General features: G+C 51.3%; 5 protein-coding genes across 5 annotated transcripts in view; 3 read left to right on the top strand and 2 right to left on the bottom strand.

The window, feature by feature from the left end:
• Positions 1-727, top strand: part of N7515_010377 (zinc finger CCHC domain-containing protein) — a gene marked incomplete at both ends in the record, with an annotated part of 1,404 nt that extends 677 nt beyond the window's left edge. Inside the window, one exon of the mRNA XM_056671120.1 lies at positions 1-727. This exon is cut by the window's left edge and continues 677 nt beyond it. Coding sequence (XP_056516744.1) covers positions 1-727 — 727 coding nt within the window.
• Positions 728-5,980: 5,253 nt separating this feature from the next.
• N7515_010376 (uncharacterized protein) lies at positions 5,981-7,078 on the top strand (the record flags this gene model as incomplete). Its single annotated transcript, XM_056671119.1, has 1 exon — positions 5,981-7,078. The coding sequence occupies one exon, from the start codon at positions 5,981-5,983 to the stop codon at positions 7,076-7,078; it is 1,098 nt and encodes a 365-aa protein (XP_056516743.1).
• Positions 7,079-8,328: 1,250 nt separating this feature from the next.
• N7515_010375 (uncharacterized protein) lies at positions 8,329-10,128 on the bottom strand (the record flags this gene model as incomplete). The annotated part of the gene is made up of 1 exon (XM_056671118.1): positions 8,329-10,128. The coding sequence occupies one exon, from the start codon at positions 10,126-10,128 to the stop codon at positions 8,329-8,331; it is 1,800 nt and encodes a 599-aa protein (XP_056516742.1).
• An 870-nt stretch (positions 10,129-10,998) lies between these two features.
• On the top strand, positions 10,999-11,238 carry N7515_010374 (uncharacterized protein; the record flags this gene model as incomplete). The annotated part of the gene is made up of 1 exon (XM_056671117.1): positions 10,999-11,238. The coding sequence occupies one exon, from the start codon at positions 10,999-11,001 to the stop codon at positions 11,236-11,238; it is 240 nt and encodes a 79-aa protein (XP_056516741.1).
• A 450-nt stretch (positions 11,239-11,688) lies between these two features.
• N7515_010373 (type I polyketide synthase) lies at positions 11,689-19,203 on the bottom strand (the record flags this gene model as incomplete). The annotated part of the gene is made up of 8 exons (XM_056671116.1): positions 11,689-11,840; positions 11,905-12,577; positions 12,643-16,985; positions 17,059-17,986; positions 18,048-18,410; positions 18,469-18,737; positions 18,792-18,936; positions 18,994-19,203. The coding sequence occupies 8 exons, from the start codon at positions 19,201-19,203 to the stop codon at positions 11,689-11,691; spliced, it is 7,083 nt and encodes a 2,360-aa protein (XP_056516740.1).
• Positions 19,204-20,342: the final 1,139 nt, after the last annotated feature.

Genomic DNA, 20,342 nt, shown 5'->3' with positions numbered 1-20,342 from the left:
GGCCCAGGCCCAGTTGCAGCCCCGACTCGAACCCGACGCGAAGGACCAGTACCGAACAGCCGAAGAAATGCTTGACCATTTACAGCTCGTTTTTAGGGACCCGCAACAACGTCGCATCGCCCTGCGGGAGTACGGTGAGCTGAAAATGAAGGCTAATGAGAATTTCAACATGTTCTACGCGGAGTTCTCTCGCCTAGCCCTGGAATCGAAACGGGACGAGGAGTTGCAGAAGGATGATTTATTCGAAAAAATTCCCTACCGACTGCAGATGCTGGTGGCCGGAGATGTCTACAAGGAAGAGGTATCGATGCAGGATTTCGTGGATGCCTGCCGACGTGGCGCCATCACTATTACCCGTTTACAGCCTCCACCTTCGAATCGCTTCAAAAAGTCAGAATCAGGGGGTTCCCACCAGACAAGTAGCGAGGACTCCACTACCTCGAACGCACGTGCCAGCACCTCGAGCTCACGAACCATGGCCGCGAATCGGGGAAGAACGAATACAACTTATGAGGAACGGCAGGCCTTACTGAAGGAGGGGAAGTGTTTTAATTGCAGAGAAGAAGGCCACCTCAGTCGCGACTGTCCGAAGAGGGAAAAAGAGGATAAGAACAAAAGAAAGGAAGCGAAGACGGCTGCTGTCTCGAGCAGGGGTCAGCATAAGTCAACCGAACAACGCATCAAGGATGCGGAAACTGACTCTGCATCGGATTCGGGAAAAGACTAAGCCTGGGGCAAGTCTCCATCTCAGGCTGCGTGCGGAAGTCTACCCGTGGTTTTGATCTCCCGAAATTGCTGTCAACTAAAAGCTTTACGACAAGTGCGCAGATAGCAATCAACTCGTTATTTTTCCAGATCAATGCCCATGTAGACTCAGGAGCAGACGTTTATGCTTTAATCCATCCTCGGGTGGTTGTTAAGCTGATAACTTACGGACTCAGGACAAGGAAACTTCCACAGTCCCAAGCGATAAATGCCTTCGACGGCAGACCTGCGAGACCAATTACCCACGGCATTCAAGCGCCTCTGATCGTGGCAAACCGGAAGCAAGCCAAGGTGCCTATGCTGATTGTAAACACTGGTCAACACGACATGATACTCGGAAGGCTCTGGTTAAAAGACAGAGGTGTCTTAGTCGATTGCAACGGCGAGCGGCTTATTTGGCCTCAACCAGCAAAAGATGAGGAAACACGAATCATGAAAGAAGAAGTGGCTTGCCAGATCACGAGGCCAATCCCAATTCGGATCCTAAAGCGTCCGGAATTCGAAAGAGCACACCAAGAGGATGCGGACAGGAGGGATGCAGCGATCCAGCAAGCTGAGCGACGAGAACGATCGAGGGAGCACGTTAAAAAGGTGTACAACCACTCCCACAAAGAGGATACCTTGGTTAAGATGGAACGATCCTTACGAGGGCAAGAGAACCCTGGCAAAGAGAGAGATCTGACCAGGACGGCCAAAAGGAAGCAGTCCATTGCAAAACCAATGCCACAAGGGTTCTCTATTGCAGTGGTGGGATATACTGGGTTCCAAACCTGCGCGAAGCAGGAAGGCGTTGAAACCTTTGCAACTAGCATTCACGAGATCGAGCATGTGATCGCGAAGCTATCAACCCCGGAAGCCACTCAGGAGGTTAAACAGCAGGTACCCAAGCAATATCATGAGTACCTCGACGTCTTCTCGAAAGCAGCCTCTGACACACTGCCACCGTGTCGGGAAGGGGTCGACCACAAGATCGAACTTAGTGAACAGGCAACGTTAGGCTACTGCCCGGCTGTACAAGATGCCCATCGAACACCTCGAGGCTGCAAAGTCATACATCTACGAAAACCTGAAAAAAGGCTTCATAGCCCCGAGCACCGCAACCTTCGCATCGCCGATTCTAATGGCTAAGAAGCCTGGCGGAGGACTAAGATTCTGCGTGGACTACCGGAAGCTGAACTCGATCACAAAGAAGGATATCTATCCCCTGCCGCTGATTGATGAGATGTTACACCGGTTAGGAGGTGCGAAGTTCTTCACAAAGCTCGATATCCGCCAAGGATTTCACCGCATCAGAATGGATCCTGAGGCGGAAGACTTGACGACGTTCCGCTCGCGATATGGATCATTTAAGTACAGGGTAATGCCCTTTGGACTCACGAACGGTCCGGCCACTTTCCAACGCTTTATGAACTCCGTGTTAGGCGAGAGTCTCGATGACTACGCGGTAGCCTACGTTGATGATATCCTCATCTACAGCGAGACTTTAGAAGACCACGAGAAGCATGTCAGAGCCGTGTTGCAGAAGCTACGAAAGGCTGGGCTACAAGTGGCTATCCACAAGTGTGAATTTCATCGACCTGAAACGAAGTTCCTCGGATTTATCGTAGGGACTTCTGGCATTCGCCCAGATCCCGGGAAGATCGAGGCGATTAAAGAATGGAAGTCGCCAACTTCTGTGAAGGGACTCCAGTCATTCCTGGGGTTTTGCAACTTCTACCGTCGATTCATTTCGAACTACAGCCGTGTAGCGAAACCACTATATGGGCTAACGAAGAAGCAATCGTTGTGGAACTGGTCAGATACATGCGAAAACGCCTTTCAGGAGCTAAAGAAGCATCTGATTAATGCGCCGATCCTCGGCCATTACGATCCAGAAGCACCCACCAGGATAGAGACTGATGCGTCCGACGAGGTGTTAGGAGCAGTTCTCACGCAACGGTTACGAGACGAACATTGGCATCCTATCGCGTTCTTCTCAAAGACTATGGAACCTGCGGAAAAGAATTACGAAATCCACGACAAGGAGTTGCTAGCCATTGTTCGGGCGTTGCAGGAATGGGAAGCTGAACTCATCAGTTTGCGACAGCCCTTCGATGTCCTTACGGACCATCAAGCGTTACAGTGGTTCCGAACCAAGAAAAAGCTAAACGCAAGACAGATCCGATGGAACCAGCTAATGGAAGGATACAACTTCGTGATCCAGTATCGTCCCGGAAAGCAGAACGTACTAGCGGATGCGTTATCAAGGAAGGACCTTTCAGAGCGAGCGGATCCGATAGAACAAGTGCTTCTACCCGAACGGAGATGGGCCTCTCTGGCCCCAGTAAGTACCAGACGGCAACTCCGGCAGAGAGAACAGTCAACTGCGCAGCCGTCAGTGGACTCTCCGAGAGAACAGCCCGCTGCGCAGCCAACAGAACAGTCAGAGCACGACCTTGTCCAGCGAATCAAGGAATCGAACATAACACACGGAAGTCTGGAAGAATTCCGGGAAAAGGCGTTAACGGAAGAAACAGAGGCGTGGTCATTACGAGAAGGACTACTACTACATAAGGGAAAACTGGTCGTTCCGGATGAAGGGGATCTACGAGCAAGACTCCTCGATGACGTGCACCGGCAGCCATCCACAGCCCATCCGGGTATCGATAAAACCGCGCGGTTACTCTCTACCCGTTACTACTGGCAAGGCTGGTTAAAAGACGTACAACGGTACGTCGACAACTGTCACACCTGCAAAAGAACGAAAGTGTGGAGAGATCGCACCCCTGGACTATTACAGCCGTTACCGCCGCCTGATCGTCCGTGGCAACACATCACCGTCGACTTTTCCTCACTACCAAAAGATAAAAAGGGATTCGACAACGTTATGGTCGTGGTCTGCAGACTATCGAAACGTCCCATCACAGTTCCTTGCCATAAGGAAGTCACCGCAGCAGACACTGCTCAGTTGTTTATCGCGCATATTCTTCGCTGGACCGGAATCCCGGACTCCGTGGTATCAGATAGGGGTCCCCAGTTCATCTCGTCATTCTGGTCGGAGTTCTGCAGGATCCTGGGAATTAAGAGAAAGCTGTCAACGGCTCGACACCCTCAAACAGACGGGCAGACCGAGGTGACAAACCAGTATATCGCACAGAGATTACGCCCATACGTTAACTATCATCAAGATGATTGGTCGGATTTACTTCCTTTGATTGACTTAGCAGCCGCGACGGTTCCATCAGCATCTACCGGGCTGTCTCCATTCTTCGTCGAAAGAGGATACGAGCCAAGGATGTCGTTCGATTGGGAAGAGCACGTTGGTACTGAGACTGGAGAGCAAGACGCCCGATCTTACACCCAGAAGCTGCAGGAAGCGTGGTCTTCAGCACGGGAACAGATGACGAAAGCTCAGGTTCGGCAGAAGGTGCAAGCTGACAAACATAGACGGGAAGTTGACTTCGATGAAGGAGACTACGTGTACCTTTCTCTGAAAGGGTTGAAACAGGACCGCCCGAGCCTAAAACTATCGGATAAGGCAGCGGGACCCTTTGAGATTATCAAGAAGGTCGGGCACGCATTCGAGTTACGCCTACCAGCAGGGTTCGACATACACCCGGTGTTTGCACCCGAAAAACTGCGACTTGCCAGGAAAAAGACATCCGAGCCACTCACCGGGCAGATAGAGGATCCACCGCCTCCAGTCAAGGTTGGGGAGCAAGACGAATGGGAAGTGGAAGAGATACTGGACGTACGCTTGCGATACGGAAAACTGCAATACAAAGTGAAATGGAGAGGCTACGACGACGAAGATAGAGCCTGGTACCCGGCTGCTAATCTATGCAACGCACCGCAAAAATTGGAAACATTCCATGACAAGTATCCAGCGAAGCCGGGACCTCCAAGACGGCTGCAATACTGGAAACGATGCGCCTTAGAGGATGAGTACCCTGATGAGCATGTCGATGACGGTAAACCCGTTCAAAGGGACTGAACGGATCTTTGAGGGGGTGATGTGATGAATCACATGACCAATCTTTTCGTGTAGTCCTTTTCACCTCTTGTTTGTTTTCTTTCTTCTTTTCTTTTCTTCCCCAACCTTGTTGTTTTTAGATCAAAGCGAATCGAATTTTATTTCGAAAGAACTTCCTCATCACAAGTCTGGGATCTGCTCCCGTGCCATCCATTTCGCTACGGCGGCAAGGCGCATTGCTATCGGCAGCCTCATCACAGGCATGCCGACGTGAGCGGGGATCCGCTCCCTCGACGACTAAAATCAGGTGTATCGCCCTTACGCAGGACTCACTTTAGTCGAAGTCCCGAATCCTGCAATGTCCATAAGGCCTCAAGCAGTCAGTAAAAATGCAGCAATACAAAAGAAAACAAAACGCAAAGAAAGTCGTCCACGGGCGCAGAGTCGCCACTTCTCTTCATCTTCCACCTCCTCACTCTCAGACTTCCCAATTCCCCCAATCACCGGGTTCCTGCGTGTGCAGATTCGCCAGATGAAAGCCTTGCACTCAATATCCGCCCTCAAGTTCCTGTAGTTCGGTGTTTTTCAATGATTTCAACCAGCTCAAGTCTACCATTTAAATCGCCAAAGAGAAGGAACTGGAAGGCCACAGAAGATAAGAAGCTGGTTGAATTCATTGGAAAAGGGGGAAGTGGAAGGTGTTGGAACTGGTGCAACAAGTTAACATGCGGAGTCATGTGACCTAGCGTGCGTTTGCGTGTATCAAGAGGTAGTTCGCGATGCCTTCATTCTTAGCTTGAACAACAACGAATTACTACACAGATTACACCGAGCAGGAGCTTCCACGAGAGTAGGCCCTCTGCCCAGTAATTTCCTTAGTCTTCGTCTTCGACGTTTCGCATACCAGCAATATTGCCGTGTAGAAACCAACAGAAGGCGAAGAGAGATAATGTGCACTGCAGCGAGAAGAGACGACTGTCCGGAATGCGGGATTGACTGACTTTGTTTTTTGTACTGTTTGCATTTTTACTGGCTAAAATATCGACTAGGACTAGTAGACAGTAGACTAGGACAAATAAGTGCATATTGGATAAGCCATCCTAGGCAACTTTAGGCGCCAGCGCCTACGTGGCGAATGCTGCAGGCTACCAGGCTGCAGGCTGCAGCATCTTGAGCGGGGTCCGTACTTTGTCCAGATATAAAACAAAACAGGTAACGCTGCTCGAACAGGTAGATCCAACGGACCAACATTTCTATCACAAAATGCCCTCGAGGCGAGATTTAACAAAACGACGGGTACGGGAATCGGAGGTTTTCCAAGACCTTGTCCCGTCGCTACCCGCGGCCCCCCTGATATCCCCTCTCTTTACTGTCTGTCCCGCCGAAATCCGCAATCGCATCTACACGTTTGTTCTTGAATCCGAGGACACTTCCACAGAAGACAGCCCTTCCCTCTATAAACGAAATGCTTTCTACTACCGGCCCGGGTACAAGCAGCCCAAACGCATTGAGACCGCTCTTCTCCAGACGTGCCAGCAAATATACGCCGAGGCATCTCTCCTCCCACCGGCAGTCAATGAGCATACCTTCTGGTTCTATCGGGCTCCACCACATATTAGAGATGCCTCTTCACCCTCGGAATATTTTCGCAGGATGACTCCGAAACAGCGGGCCCACGTGCAACATCTACACCTCTTCACCCAGCAGTACTTCCTGGAGGACCGTTGTTGGTCTAATATATGGGACGGCATCAAGATAGGTAATGATGGCCGCAAACTGCGAGGAGAGTGCAGGATAGCGCCGAAAAGGATGACCATCACCTTCCGTCACACCGACTGGTGGCACTGGGAGGACAACGAACCCCTTGGCATCGATCCGTTCCGAACTGGTAGAACCCGAGCGGCCGAGATGGGCACTGCTAGCAACCTGCACAATGAGTCGAGGGCATGGGGCACTCAATTCGATACCTTTCACTGTCTAAATGAACTCGTGATTGAGTTCGAGACGGTCATGCGGAAAAGGGGCCAGTTAGATGATATTATTCAACGAGCGCTGGAATGGAAATTTCCCCTTCAGCCTGACAAGGATGTTTATTTAGTCGCCGACTCCAAGTCGAAGGGCGCATATACCTGGGTTGGGGCAGAAGAGACGCAATTGAAGAGACAACGGCCTGCCGTGCCACGGCTAATGCATAATGAGGTCGGATCAGAAGTTCCACTGGCTCAGGAGCAGGAGCTGGGTCTTGCAGCCCCAGTTTTGAAGCCATTTGATGTCAACGAGCCAGTGAGTCATTCTGAACTTGACCAGAACACGGAGTTGTTCTACGTTGTCTTTTTGACATGGAGAAAGCAGCTTGTTTGATAATAGGCATGCCAATTTGCCAGGTCGAATGAATTTCCTTCATGTCGTACCCAAATTCTTTGGCAATGTGCCCTAATGTGAGATCATGTAGGTACAGTTTACTTGAAAAACATATTGCCCATACCCCTAGTTGCTGAGCATTCCAGGTTATCAGGATTCGGTTGAGTAGGTGCCGCGGTCTATTGGTATGACACATTGTGGTGTCCAATGTTCTGTGTAAGACCCAGTCACCAAGGATTGAGAAGTCGGTTGGAACATGGTACGGAGGAAACGTACCGCTGCTTGAAGAAACTTCGTCAATCCACTTCTTTGGGGGCGTACACATGCGGCTCTTCGGCAGTTATTTGTCCTTAGACGGCGAGTTATGGTTGTCGTGCCATGGCGAGTAGCCTTTCCATTATCCTTGGTGCCGTAAGAATGCTCAAGAACTTTCTTTTCTTTTTCGCAACGCTTGCATATAACCTTCGCGGGCGAGAATGGGTCCAGGGTGGCGGGGAGCAAGGTCAGGAAGGCGCCTAGTTGGCCTGATATTCTGATATCACTGTCGATTAGCCTTCTGAAAAGCAATCAGGGGCGGACCGGGCCGCTACACACGACCTTCGTGTCTTCCAGAGAACTTTAACCGCCTCAAGCGGACCACGACTCGATGGATCCATCCGTTCAATGTATTGAAGTGTTGAACTGTTGTAATAGCTGGAGATTGCTTTATATCTCGGAACTTCCCCCTCATGAATGCGCCTACAAGACTCCACGAGGCTCAAATGCCGGCGGCGTCCCCCATGGTAATGGCTACTTGTAATCAGTTGGATTCTCTGCCCATGAGACACCCCTGCCACAGCTTTAAACCCAGAAATCCTCTCCCCCCAACAGCAATATCGCCGCTGGTCACAACTGCGATCACAAGAAGACCCATTGTCGCTGTCTGGTTTCAGTGGGTCCCTCAATTGGGAATTGGAACATCATGCATCCACGTATTTTCAGAGGACCACTTGGCCAAGGGCGATCCCCTGCCTACCCGATTCAGCCTATGCCAATACCGGCGCTGGAGCTTTCCAACAGCACTTTACTACACCAATGTTCCTACCTAGCAAAAGATAACATTCTGAAGTTGTTGAGATTTATATTTGGATATCTAAGAATGTGAGCTCATATATTGCTCGAATTAAAGGCCGAAGTTCACATCATCTCATGTAATCATGGCTGGGAATGAAATCGAAAAGGCAAAAATATCATGCTTCATGAATCATGAATCATGAATCGAAAATCGGCCCATAGGCTGGGATCCCTTGGGATTCGAATTCGTACACGATCTTTTGGGTCATTGCAGGGTTGCTGATCACAAACACAGCCTCCGCTTGGAAATCCTCTACTTGCTGTCGTACAATGGGAATCATGTCAACACGACCCAGAAGGTTGGTATCGAGGATAATCGGATTGGGACCCATTTGGTGGACAAGATCAATGACATCCTGCCCATAGGTTGCGACTGGCGTACGTGTCTGCCAAATAACCTTAATCAGCGGTCGCTTGGGGTCGCCTAGAAATCCAAGACAGGGTCCAATTCCAGATCCTGTGGTCACAATGATAATGCGATCGAACACACGTAGACCATATCCAACGCCCCGCATGAGCGACCCGCGCTTCCAGAGGTGGGTTGGAGGTTCGCGGATGGTATCAGCCGTCCAATCACCTGCCTTCGACACAACGATAGACCAGCTTCGTTTGTGTCCGTGGCCCTTGACAAATGGCTTCTTCCCCGCACCCCTAGCAACCGGCTTTACGTCGGCTGGAATGGGGTCTGGGAAGCCGGCAAAACTGTGCCAGTCGCGTAGGGGATGCTTCGAAACCTGCACACCCTTCGCGAAGCTGATTGGCGTGAAATCAAAAGACAACCGTACAGCGTGCGATGAAAGAGGCTCAGCCTTGACCGGGACCCTCCGCAACAGTAGCCAGGGATGGGCCACAGCAACGATGGCAGCAATCAACAGCCAGAATGCGGGAAGCGTGACGAGGAAGTGACCGAGAGTTTGCTGCTCGGCTCTGCTGACTTCATGGGCGAAGACCATGACCAGGACCACAAAGAGGGCCAGGATCAGCCAGGAGGTGAATCGGTGGGTGAGCTCGAACCAATCGTGCATCTTTCGGCGGAATGTCGGGTATGCGACGACCACCATCACAAAGAGCAGCACAAGGATAACGTAGGCGACAGAAACTGGAGCAGGTGAGAATTTGAGATTCGTCTTGTCGCTGATGGCGGAATTTGTCCAATAGGTTTGCGACACCAGGGCAACAAAGCCAATATACCACACAAGAGATGCAGTTCCACATCCGCTATGAACACCGCCGTAGTGAGCTGCCTTGGCAACCCTGCGGCGCAAAGACAACGGTGCGCTCCTAGGAATCGAGCACACTACTCTATAGATACCATTGACCATCATTGGGTGTCGAGCGAGACCACATGCCACCAAGTTCACAGCTGTCGCATTCACAAGCGCCAGCTGCTTTCGGTCTGCAATCATCACATAGAGGAAACAGGCGAGATTTGCACAAAATACGACAGTAAAAAGCCGCCGATAAACGGTAAACATCACATATCTGAAATGCGCAAATCGCTTTCGTCGGGGCGCGTAATGAGCGAACTGAGCCTCCAGGTCCTTCATATCGATAGATTTGTGTTTGTCTCTGGCAGACCTTTGAGGGCCGTCGGTCATGTTTGCCAATTCTTGAGAGTCGTAGTTCTCGACGGCTTTTTCGCGGTCTGCCACAACGGCCATAGGTGGGGGTGCCGGCAGGAATGTTTTATCTTTTTCAACGTCGTCGTCCATGTCTGCAAGTTCTTGGGAGTCGTAGTTCTCGACAATCTTTTCAGAGTCATCGTCCATGTCTGCAAGTTCTTGGGAGTCGTAGTTCTCGACAATCTTTTCAGAGTCGTCGTCCATGTCTGCAAGTTCTTGAGAGTCGTAGTTCTCGATGATCCTTCCATGGTCTGCAACAGTGGCCACGGCCGTGGGTGCCGGCAGGCCTATCCCATTCGTTTCAGCGTCCGCCATAGCTGAAGCAATAAGAAGAGATGGAATGGGAGAAATCCGACGAGATTGGCAGAAAGATGAAATAGTACTCAGCTCAGATTTTGGTATTTTCATGTGTACTCCGTAGCGGCCCGTAATTGGTCATGCGCGCTAGCGAGAGGGCCCGGAAAGTCCCTCGCGAACACCTAGAGTACGCGCCTCGCACAGCAACAAGGGATCACTGGGCGGAAGTGGCCCCACGTTGTGGCGATCAGTTCACACAAATACGATGAACTAGTACTACTGTGATGCATGTACATCTGTCAGAGAGCTATGCCAATGCGACAATGGATCTGCCCAAATCCAATGGATCTGCCATGCCGATCCTATCCTGCCAGCTCGGGAACGTGGACCATGGTCCAGCCCAGATCGACAATTTCTGTAGGTAGCCTCAGTGCAGATCTTCATGACTTTACGGATCCTCGTGGTTACTTTGCAATTTGAGAATCTGGCAGAGAGCCTCGGTGATGCGGATGTTACTGGACAGAGAGGCGACGATGTTTGTGCCTTTGAATGTACGGAGTAGCCAGATCCCGATGCCACCCCGACAAGTCTCCCAGGTGGATTTTCTCCTTCGAGCCGAGACGGAACTTAAATTTGAGATCTGATCGACGGCTTACATCGAATATCTCCTTAGGGCGAAGCCGGGAGAAGCTTCGAAGGCAAGAATTGGAGTCGCCGTACTCCGTCAAGTACTGTGTAGTTAAGGTGGAACCTGTAGAGTTTAGGTGGGATACGACATATCCGCCTTACTTCACAATAGCGATGTCATACACAGTATACAACAGTTATCCTGCTGCCCTGCAGACCTCAAAACGCAAGGGAATGTATGTACTAGCCTGATAGGCAAAAATGGGTGTGCGCAAGCGGCAGCTTGTCATGCACTGTCCCTCGTGTGTGCACACGCTGCGACACGCAGCACAAGTCAGTTGCAAGGTTGCCCCTAAGTCCGGCCCCTCGAAGGATTCAAAACCGGGTCTTGTTGAACCGATTTGGGTCGAGAAGCTGTCGATCCGCTCCCGATGTGTATCGTGCCCGACAACGCGATTATGGGCCACACGGCCCACACCTGTCATCGGCTCATCGCCATAAACCTCATCACGCTCGGTCCTTTGGCGGCAAATGGCCCTGTTGCTCAGTGGTCGTTTCAAACTGCCGTATAGCGGGGCTATCCGTGCTGCATCATGCGAGGTCGCTCCTAAGCGGGATTCCGATCCTTTCCAAAAGGTTTGCATGTGAGTTTCGACGAAGTTGGCGGGTGGATCACGGGACCCACTCGCGGCACGGATTCCAAACACCACGGGATCGTGGCCAACATTGTTTTTCCCGAGTTTTTACAGGACAATACATTGCGAAACATGGTATTGTAATCATATTACATCACAATGGATCCACGAACTATTTGGAACTAGACAAAAAGGAGCGCTAAAAAAACAAGACATGAAATAAGCGCACAGAAATTATTAGGGAGTACACATGGTACACATGCTCCAAGGAAACGCCGCCAAAATAAATCAAAAAATAATCTCGAATCTCAGCTCTTCAGCTCGGCACCGTGACAAATGAACTAGCCGAAGCAATCTTTCGTGCCAGCGTCCTGGCCGGTTGTGAGCCGAGGAACTCAAAAGAAGACAGTTCTGCTCCCAATTCACGAGATACCCAGTTCTGGACAGCTGTGGCCTTGAGCGAGTCAACTAGAAAGTATTGTTAGCCGACTGGAATATTACAATAGAAGGGTAGATATATGATGATACGTACCACCTAGGGCGGATAAAGGCAAATCCGAGTCGATAGCATCAGCAGTTGTGGCCATTGCATCTGCCAAGTATTCACTCAGAGTGTCGAGAACAACCTGAGCTGCAGTATCAAGGGAGTCAGCCTCCTTGAGTAAGGTGCTGGTCTGGACCTTTGAATCGCCGCTATCCTCCACGACGAGACGGAGACGGTGATCGAACTTCCGGTCGAGAGCCCACGCTGTAGAGCCATTGCTGCGAGATAGAGAGTCGGTCATTCCGGCAATGATCTGACACGGGAGCGAGAGCTTGCTGTTAACAATGACTCGAAGCAAGATTTGGAGCTCGTGAGTCATTATTTCCGTGCCCTCGAGGTGTTTGTATCGGCGGCGGCGTTGCTCTTGATCTTCGGCAATGTCACTGAGTCCGCTGGCATTGGGAACGAGGCCGACGTTGATAGAATTGCCCGGAAGGCCATGGTTGTGTCGCCATTCCATCAAAGCATCAATGAAACCATTGCCAGCAGAATAGTTCGCCTGGCCCATGTTGCCAATCACACTTGCCACGGAGGATAGCGCCATGAAGAAATCCAAGCCATCTGGATCGGAGAAGAGACGGTGCAAGTTCAGCGTTCCCTGAATCTTTGACTGCGTGGATTGTGTCCACTCGTCGAAAGTCATGTTCTGGAACATTGCATCCTGGAGAAAGAAGAAACATGAGATTAGCAGGTGTTAATAGCGAAAGCGGAATGAGAATTGCTCACCTTCAAAACTGTTGTGCACTGAATTACTCCTGCGACGTTCCAATCCTTGCTGCGAATCTTGTATGAAAGGTGGTCGATGTCTCCCTGCTGGGAGATATCACAGCGTAGCACATCGATAACGCAACCGCGATCACGGAGGAGATCCAAGGCTAGCTCCTGGCTAGGCTGGGTCTTCCCGGATCTTCCAAGGAAGACCAAGTGGCGAGCTCCAGATTGCACCAATGTATCAGCAAGTGCTAGGCCCAAATTTCCTAACCCACCGGCGAGTACGTATGTGTTTTTCGCCGACAGACCAGCAAGGTCGGGCAATGGGAGCACAATTGGAACCTTCCCTGGGGCCTGAAGATCCACTATAGCCCGAGTGTTGGTCTCTTTGCAATGTTGCAAAGCTCCTTGGAGGTCAGCAATGGGGAACACGGAATAAGGCTCAACAGAATCCAGCAATCGATGCTGTTTCATGAAGTCTATCACATTCCGGACTGAAGTGTGGAGACTTCCGGGCTTCTCCGAGAATGTTCTCTGCAGTCGTGGTGAAGAGAAAGTGCAGCCACTGTCAATGAAGCTTTCAGGCAGAGCACTCAGCTTCATCTCGTTGGACAAATTGATGTATTGTCCACCTTGAACCAGGCATTTTGCAGCATTCCTCCCTGCGTACCCACCAAGGAAGCAGATACTGGCATCAACCCCACATCCATTGGTCAACCTGGATACGCTCGCTTCCAGGCTCCCGTGGAAACCCAGGATTCGATCCGCCAGTGCCGGGTAGCGAGAACGAAGGCTCTTGGTGGTATCCAGAGAATCGGTTGCCACAATGACTTGCATGTCCATGGCAAGAGCATAATCGATCATGGCTAGAAGAGTTTGACTGAATGATCCAGCCAAAAGCACCGAGGAACTCGAGGTAAGGCGGCCAACTTGGGTGAGAATCTGGTACGCGTTGAGGTATGCGAGGGGACTCGAGATAGCCTTTGTGGGATCAGTGTTCGCGGAGATCCGGATGGTATCACTCTCCAGGACACGCATTGTTGTCGAAAGTCCCGAGTTTACGGATGCCAATGTCAACACCTTGTCACCAACAGACGAGTTGTGCACACGAGATCCGATACGCGTGACCTTTCCAACGATTTCAAACATGGGCAGAGCTGTCTCTGGTGTCTTCCCCTGATCTGCATGCATATCGAAGACTGTGGCCATTTCGACCTTGATCTCAGTGTGATCCGGCAGAAGTTGCTCTTCAGGGACTTGTTGTTCCTCCCACCGAGCATTCTCGGCATCTTCGAACTTCAGTTCAAGGACCCTTGAGTCAAGGGTTAGCTCTGAAAGCACGGGCCTGGGGCCGTTCATCAGCGTGTGCATGGCCTCGTCCACCGTTGGAGTCTCGAGGACTCGAGGGACCAACAGCCGGCCGTTCGATAGACGGTACTCCAAGTCGGAACGGCGAGAGCTTTCCTGCGTGGTGAGCTGCATGACCTGTAGAATACCACATGCCAGTCCGAATTGGTCTTGCAAGTCTTCGACATCGACCAGTAGGTGTGGAATACTGGTGTTCCACTGCTCATTGCGGAGTGTTCGCAACAGGCCACCAGTAGCACCTGACCCAATGTTCTCAACTCCTCCTTGGCCCCAAGACGGCGACACCCAGAGAACATACTGAGCTCGGATAAGCTCTTGGAGGCATTTGAGATCACTTTCTGTCCAGCCGGATACCCAAGGATCTGCCAAGTCAAGCAAAGAGATCACTGTCTTTCCTGTCAGTGTAGACGCCTGTTCCAGTTCAACCGGCACGAGGCGAACGTTATGGGTGGCAAAGATTTTCTCAAGGTGACCAAAGACAGGGAAGGAGTTTGATTTATCGACTGGACTCAGGACGTAGATCTCAGAATCTGTGGACCACGAGACGGGCGTTCTGCGAACGATGATGAATTTTCGGTCTCCCGTTATGCTGTGAATCTCGAGCCCCTCAACCCGTTGTAACTTCTCCACTTGCAAGTCTAAGCTCATGTCTGAAACGCGCATGGCCGCAAAGCCGCCGTGCTGGAGGATAGTGGGCACGCAAGACAAAACTTTGGAGGTAATTTTGTCTTCCCAAAGCCTCGACTCGTCAATGATTACCAGATCATATGTGCTCTCAGCAAGCGACGAAGATGAAAGTTCTTCAATAGCAGCAAGGGGCATAACATGAGTTCCTGGGAAGTTGTTCTCTGCGGGCGCGCCACCCTTAACTTCAACGCCTCCTCCACATGAAGCAATAGTGACCTTTGCTAGGCAGGGACGCTTTCCGGAACTCGGGATCAGGTCTTGGAGATTCTCAATCCAAGAGTTAGATGTATCCGAGGTAGTGACCAACGCCTTGGCATCCCCGTGAGTATGGCACAGTCGCTTGATCCAGTCTGTCAACTGTAGGCTACTGGCCTGCATGGCCAGCTTCTTGTCACCGTCATGTATTTGGGCAGTGACAAGCGGTGACTCCAAATGCTCATCCCAAACAATGGAGGAATATCGGCTTTCGGAGGACGCTTCCTCTTGCTTCTGCGAGCTCGGGTTGAAGGGAAGACGACCAAGATGAACTCCTTCAAACGTAATCCAAGGCTGAGACCAGGAAGGATCAGATGCAATGCAGTAGGATCGCGACTTGCCATCTCGCCACTTGGTCTCGGTGTGAACCACAAACTGCTCCCCTGGTTGAGGCTGGAAGGCATTGGAAATATAGATCTTATCCACTCCGACTGGGATGTTGGGCACCTGGCTGGACAGTTCTTCAGAGCATGACAGAAGTGCAGACTGGAAAAGGCAATCAAGAGTCGTCGGGTGGATGAAACTCGGTGTCTCCCTTTCGTTCGGCATCGATTGTTTGGTATCTGTGACTATCCCAGACAGCCAGAGACGAGGCTCTGACTCACAAAAAGAAACGCCTGTCATGGTCTGGAATGCCGGTCCCACTGTGAGTCCTCCTGTGTTAGACAACCAGTCGCGTGCTTGCCTGACGTCAGCCATCTTCGCAACGGTTTGAGTGTTCTTGATGCGCTCCAATGCTGCCTCCCAGTTTGCGTGAGGCTCATCATCGTCATGGTTGTCATATCGCGTAGTGAATGCACCTTTTGCGTGCTGGATCCAGGAACCACCGGCTGGAAGCGAGAAAATTCCGAATTGATACCAACCCGGCATTCCTGGATGAGGCGAGACCTGAAGAAGAGTTTCCAAGCCACGTTCTTCGTCTGGGATAACGACTCCCCGCATGAAATGAAGATCCTGGAATTCTATTCCTTTGATGGTTGCCTGACTATCCGCCAGTTGCCTCGCCGCCTCTGTGGCCATCACCAACATTCCCGCAGCTGGGAAGACAATTGAACCGGCGACAACGTGATCTGCCATCCATGGATTTTCCGAGAGTCGCAGGAAGTTTCTCCATCGTGGCTCTAAGGCATTTTGGTAGTCCAGTGCAGCTCCCAGAATATCATGACGCGGATGCTTGCGCTGTCTCAACTGTGCTGTCTCTAGTGGCTCATGCCAGAAGGAAGTTTGGTGGTTCCAAGGATAAGAAGGCAAGTCCGCAACCATTTTGGGGCTGGTCGCATCGACACTGTTGTTGACAGCAGCAAGTTCCACTGTATGTCCTGTACTCCAGAGAGACCCAGCAACTTCGAGTGATGTTCGCAGCGCATGCTGGTTCCGCGATACCAATGAGTAGTAAGGAAGTGATGACATATTCACATTGACAGACTTCAAGATTTGGGTGACAGGCCCCTTCAGAACGGCGTGCGGGCCAATCTCAATTAATGCAGTCCATTTGATTGGAACTGGCCGTCGGCGACCCTTGGTAGACTCGCTCAGGCTAGCTAACTGTGAGACTGCGGCAGTGAACTCCACCGGGCTGACCATATTGCGCACCCAGTATGATCCGCCCAGCTCGGCAGGGGACACACGCTCCTTGGTGACGGATGAAAGCATCGGAATGGAGCCGTTGTATCGATCCTCCGGTTTGATACGATTGATGGCGTTACCCACCACATCAACCAGCTCTTCCATATGCGGGGAATGATACGCTGTATCAATGCGCAGCTTCCGAGCAAAATGACCATCTTGCTGTAACCGCCCCTCCAGCTGATCGATGAGGTCCACGTCGCCAGAAAGCGTCGTGCTTGCAGGGCTATTGACGCAGGCAACCACAACTGAACGCGGAGGCAGCCCATCGAGATACTTTTGTGCATCCGCCGCGGAGATGCCCGTAGCTAGCATGCCTCCTCGTTTGTCACTTTCGGCAATTTGCTGCGAGAAGAATCCGCGGAACCACGCGACTCGCATCGCATCTTCATGAGACAGGTACCCAGCGGCGTATCCAGCAGCTGTTTAGTGCACAGAAGTTAGCTTACAATGGTCATCGGAAAAGCGCATTGGGGTGAGAGAAGAGCTTCATACCTATTTCGCCGCTGGAGTGGCCAACAACTGCGTTGGGATAGACGGACCAGCTGGCCAAAAGATCAACCAATGCAATTTGCAAAGCGCATGTAATAGGCTGGCTGCGATCGGGTCGGTTGATCTGACTGTTCTTTGCGTCTGCTTTGATCTCCTTCACAATGTCAAAAGGACATCCCATTGCTTCGAGAATGCCCTGCGACCGTGCCATGCTTTCCTTGAAGATAGGAACCCTCAAAAGCTCGCGACCCATTCCTGCCCACTGGCCACCTTGGCCCGTGAAGACAAATGCAAGCCTTGTCTGAGCCTTGCGACTTGCACGCGAAAACTTCGGTAACCCCTTTCCAATGGCGCTTTGCAGCTCACCTTGTGAGTTAGCAACCGCGAAGCTGCGGAAGCCCAGCTGCGAGCGCCGAGTCAACATTGTATGCGCTAGGTCCTTGAGACAAACCTCTTGCTCGGCCTTTTGTTGACGTTCAAGGAATGCACTCCAGTTCTGACCGAGCCGTTCGATGCCAGTTTGATCGAATGTAGAGAACACAACCACATGGGGGGCCGGTTCGCGGTCTTCTGCGTCACCACGGAAGGCTTCCTTGGTGCTCTCTAGAATGACGTGCGCGTTTGATCCACCAAAGCCGAATGAGTTGATACTAGCTCGCTGGGGTAGATGTTCTGGCCAAGGCATTGTTTTGTCACTCAGACGCAAACGCCAGTCATCAAGCCTGATCTTGGGATTCAGATTTTTGAACCCGGCGTTTGGAACCAGGGTGGCTTTTTCCAAACAAAGGACGACTTTTATCAAGCTAGCGACTCCTGCGGCGCCTTCAGTGTGGCCCAGATTAGTTTTCACAGAGCCGACGTATATTGGCTCATCAGTCGGTGTTCGAGCTTGACCCAGGGTCATTCCAACAGCGGACAGCTCCGTAGGGTCCTATAAGTTGGGTCAACAAACGTGCCACTCAAATGGTCATCAACGCGGCTATGTTACTTACTCCGACCGGGGTTCCAGTTCCATGAGCTTCAAAGTAAGCAGTATCTCTCATTGAAATTCCGTGCCGCTCATAAACCGAACGAATCAAGTTGGCCTGGGCGGTTGGACTGGGTAGTGTGATTCCCGGAGTACGGCCATCTTGATTGATGCCCGTGCCGCGAATGACGGCTCGGATATTATCTCCATCCGCCAATGCGGCGCTGAGGGGCTTCAACAATACAGCTCCGATGCCCTCTCCGCGGCCATATCCATTAGCAGACTCGTCAAATGAGTGGCTGATTCCATCTGCACTCATCATGTGCATGTAGGAAAGTCTCTGTGTAAAATTAGGGTGTAAAATAAGACTGGCTCCAGTCACCAAGGCCTAGTATAAAGGTTAGGTTTTGTCAAGGAGAACAGCTCCCGAGGTGATCATTACTCACCATGCCACATTCTCCAGATCTTAAAGATTGGGCCGCTAGGTGGACCGCAGTTAAGCTCGAGGAACACGCAGTGTCCATCATGATACTCGGGCCTTGGAGGTCAAAAAACCATGACAATCGATTCGCCAGCATAGTCCTTCCATTTCCGGTAGCCGAATTGTGAGGCATATCATAGATATCCCTCGTTGATAGAAGCTCATAGTCATTGGTCATTGAGCCGGAGTATACTGCCGTGTTACTCCCTGGAAGTGTGTCTATCGGGATCCCTCCTGTTTCGTCCATGTCAGCGCGACTATTTATCCGTCTAGTCCTAGTTGACTTACCGTTTTCAAATGTTTCATATGCGACCTCGAGTAGCAAACGCTGTGCTGGGTCCATTCCCTCCGCCTCCTTCGCGGTAATAGAGAAGAAGGGAGCATCGAATCGCGATGGATCTTCTTGCAAGAAAAATCCACTATCATGATTGATCTATCATAGAAATTCCATGTTAGAAACATCACCATATTATGAACAAAAAGCTCGTACCGCTCCTTTGCGATCATGGCTAGGATGATGCCAGGCGGAGGCTTCATATCTGCTCTTGGGGATCTTTCCATGCCCAGTGCGTCCGTCACAAAGCATCTGCCAAAAATCCTCAACGGAGGCCGCTCCCCCGGAAAAGCGACATCCCATTCCAATCACTGCAATTCCCTCCATGTCTGCCGTGGCAGAATTTGTCGTTGGTCGGCCAGGCATCTTGTGGGTACGAAATGGCTCAGGACAGTGTCGGACAAGATTGTAGGAGGGAGGCTGTGGGGTTATATTACATTCGATGCTAGTCTCCGTCTAAATCCGGCAGCCCCTCGTCGTGATCGTAGTGAATTTGACCTTGATTCCTGAGAACTAGTGTCGTTGATGCGGGAAGCCTCCCATACGATGCACATCGTAATCACCTGGGTATCTTACTGGCCGTCCAAGCGGAGAACGTGCAGTGGAGACGGGCACCCATCGCGAAGCGCTATGCAGTATGCACTGTACATCGATGTAGGATTTCCAAAGTACATCCATTGCCATTGGTGTCCGACTTGGCGAGACCCTGGTTCTACCCCGAAACCCCATTGTCTGGAACCTTGAAGAGACCAATGCATTCAGATCTCGTTGATCTTCCATGCTCCGATGAGACTGAGTCTCAGTTCCACAATTCTCTTTCAGCTGTCCGTGAGGTGCAGTGTTCACAAGTGGGGACCTAGGCCGACCCACGAACCGGATCTCCAATGCGTCGCATAAGAGGGTCTCAGGTGTACTGTAACGGCAGATTACCGGTATCAGTCACGGTATTTCAAGGCCGCGGGCCCGCGAGTGTGTAGGATGCAGGAAGGGATCTACCTGAGCTCCATCGGCCTGCATGATATTGACCCACCTGACCCACTAACAACTCCCTCGGGGTCGCGGAAAATTGGTATCGGCAGTGGGGAAACATTGTGCTCCAATTCCCCCTTTCTTCCCCCCTATCTCATGCTTTCACTATTTACCAATTGCCATAACTTAACTGCAGTCCAACGCACATGCTCTTTGTGTTGACTCGTACCCTGAGGGAATGTACAAACGGGATCTGTTTGGTCCTCACTCACAACCCCAAGTGACTAGTTTTCCAGTCCGGAAGCCTCGTGACTCCTGAATTGATGTCAAATACTACACAGTACGGAGTACAGTGCTGACGATCCCTGACGGCCTATGGCCCTATGGTCTGCCGGTGGGGGCCACTATTGCGAGTAGTCCGAACTACGGAGCAACGGAGATCCATCTCACGATGAGATCTTCTAATGGACTACGGAGTACTACACAGTACGGAGACATAGGTGTCTATCGACTGCCACCTTTCACGAACTCACAAC

This window comes from Penicillium bovifimosum (genome assembly GCF_028826915.1).
Source record: "Penicillium bovifimosum strain IBT 22155 chromosome Unknown utg000010l_segment0_segment0, whole genome shotgun sequence".
NCBI lineage: Eukaryota > Fungi > Ascomycota > Eurotiomycetes > Eurotiales > Aspergillaceae > Penicillium > Penicillium bovifimosum.
The sequence above is the reverse complement of the archived record's forward strand: the minus strand, read 5'-3'. Positions and strand labels throughout refer to the sequence as shown.